Source organism: Lathyrus oleraceus, chromosome 3 (genome assembly GCF_024323335.1).
Source record: "Lathyrus oleraceus cultivar Zhongwan6 chromosome 3, CAAS_Psat_ZW6_1.0, whole genome shotgun sequence".
NCBI lineage: Eukaryota > Viridiplantae > Streptophyta > Magnoliopsida > Fabales > Fabaceae > Lathyrus > Lathyrus oleraceus.
The window spans coordinates 102,627,272-102,629,882 of NC_066581.1; the positions used below are offsets into that span (position 1 = coordinate 102,627,272).

General features: G+C 35.2%; 1 protein-coding gene across 1 annotated transcript; it reads right to left on the reverse strand.

Annotated features, from left to right (window-relative positions):
* Positions 1-1,780: 1,780 nt before the first annotated feature.
* On the reverse strand, positions 1,781-2,272 carry LOC127129910 (uncharacterized). Its single transcript, XM_051059015.1, has one exon. It carries the CDS (start codon positions 2,270-2,272, stop codon positions 1,781-1,783), a length of 492 nt encoding a protein of 163 aa, XP_050914972.1.
* Between the last annotated feature and the right edge of the window lie 339 nt (positions 2,273-2,611).

Here is a 2,611-nt window from a genome sequence, read left to right on the forward strand (position 1 = left end):
AGAGATCTCTGCAAAATACTGGTTTCAAGAAGACATGTTCTGAAGTGGTGACAAAGAAGTTTTGTGTCAACACTCCTAAAACATGTGACATGTGGAAGGAATGCATAAGGCTCTTTGACAGGGGCAAGAGATGGAAGACCACCTGAATGTGTTTAGTTTGTGTGTTTCCACCTGCTATTGTATGCAATATGTGTTCTTCCATTTTTGTTTACATTTACTATTTTTTTAATCAATTTTTGGCTAAATAGGGGGAGTAAAGTGTTAGTATGTTTTTTGTTTGTACCGGTGTTATGGCACATGTCTTGAGATGTTGATTAACATGTTGTGATAGGATTGTACTAATGATAAGGGGAGATTAGTTATTATGGTTGCTTGTTGTTTGCAACGATTTAGGGGGAGCATGATAGTCTGTCATGCTTGTTGGTGTTTCTGTTGCTGCTTCTGCTGGAGTTCTGTGTGTGCATGATTTTTTGTCATGCCTATTTTTGCTCCCTTGAGGGGGAGTCCTGATTATGTGTGACAAGAGGAGTATAGAACCTGTATGTTATGTAACTGCATGATCATATCTGATATTTTTTATATTTGCAGTTTGTACAAAGTTTACATGTTTTCCATGTAACTTGTGTTTGTAGTTTTATTCCTCTCTCCAGATTTATTGTGCTTTGGTTGGTTTAGCAAAATTTTGCCAAAGGGGGAGATTGTTAGGTCTGTGATTTTATGATTGGAAATAATTTTGGTAAAACATGTTTCATTTAGGAAAAATGTATCACAACCTAATGTTGAACAAGGTGTCATCACATCTTGATCAACTGTGAAGCAGGTGCTGCTTATGCTCCTTGTAGGCTGATGTCCTGACAGATGTTATGACATCTTACACCAGTACACTTATATAGGTCTGCAAGTGTGAATCCTTGAAGATTTAATTTTAAAATGTGAGATTCTGGATGATTCTAGTTCTCCTATATGCGCAGCAGATCAAGGATGTTTTAGGAACAATTCAAATTTGATTTGATTTCATAAAAATGATCTTTTGAGACTTTTTAGGAAACATTATAGATTTATTCCTATTATTATGGAGAAGATCTTGCAACTGATTTACAAGAGAATATTAGATCTGATTTGAAGAGTCCAAGTCCATACTACAAGAGTCTATTTATAAGGAATGCCTTAACCTAAATTTTCAAGGAATTCACATTGAAGAAACCATGTGCATAAATAATGATTTAGGGTTTTGAGAGTTCCTTAGGTTTTAGTGTTTGTTTGTATGTCCCTCATGTATCTTTTGATGCATAGAGATTGAATGATTGTACTTGATTCTATACCAAGTTATTATTCTCATTCATGAGTTGTTAAGCAAAGAGTTAAGTATTGTTCTTGGTTGAAGCTTTTAAGAAAAACCAAGTATTGTTTTTGGAAGTGTAATCTTCTGTTTTGGGTTATTGTCAATGGTTTGTGACTTAGGATATCACTGCTATGATTGGAAGTGAGAGGGGGATTCTCATATCTAGAAGGGTTCTAGGTAGAAATTTCATGGGTAATGATTAGACGATAAGTTGTAAACTGGGATTGTTTAGGCTTTGAACTAATACTATTAGTGGATTTCCTTCATAGCTTGGTAGCCCTCAGATGTAGGTGACGTTGCACCGAATTGGGTCAATAATTGATTGTGTCTTTTACCTTCTGTAATTTAATTCTGCATAATTACTATTTTGGTAAAAGTATTTCTGTCAGTAGATGATGTCTTAACATCTGTCTTGACATTGTGTTGTGTGTTGGGACATCAGTCTTGACATCTGTGTTTAAGTGCCAAAATTTCACAACTCACTAGACAGATGGGCCTATAGTTACTCAAGAGCTGAGGATTTCTAATCTTAGGAACAAAAGTGATAAAGGAAGCAGTAACAACCTTAGTTATAGAAGGATTATCATAAAACTCCACCACAAAACAAATTACATCCTCCTTGACCAATTCCCAACAATCCTGCAAGAAGCTAAAGCTAAAACCGCCGGGACCATGACTTTTATCCCCATTACAACTCCATACAGTTGCTTTAATCTCAACTTCACTGAAAGTCTCCTCCAAACTCTTACTATCAACATAAGAAAGACTCACAAACTCCACATCTCCTAAAATAGGCCTAACCCAATTATTTTCCTGAAAATTAGATTTTAAAAAATTCCTCACTTCTTTTTTAATTCCTCCCACATCTTCAATTCTACCTTCAGAAGTGTTGACAACATAAATGTGATTTCTTCTAAACCTAGTCTTCATTGATTTATGGAAAATCATGAGTTACTATCCCCCTCCTTTAGCCACAGTAATCTCGACTTCTGTCTCAACAAATTCTCCTTCAAAAGAATATTATCTAAAACCTTTGAAGAAGCATCTTTTCTGATTGAAGAAGAATCGTCACCACTAGAGCCAACCACACAACCTGCCATCAAATCAAAATCATTCAACTCAATTACTGACTCCTCGATCTTCAAATCTAACCATTTAAAAACCTCAACATTCCACCTTTTTAAAATACACTTAAGAAGTCTGAGTTTCTCTTTCAAAATGAAGTCACCTCTACCTCTGACTACAAAAAACTTTCACTTTTTCTCAACA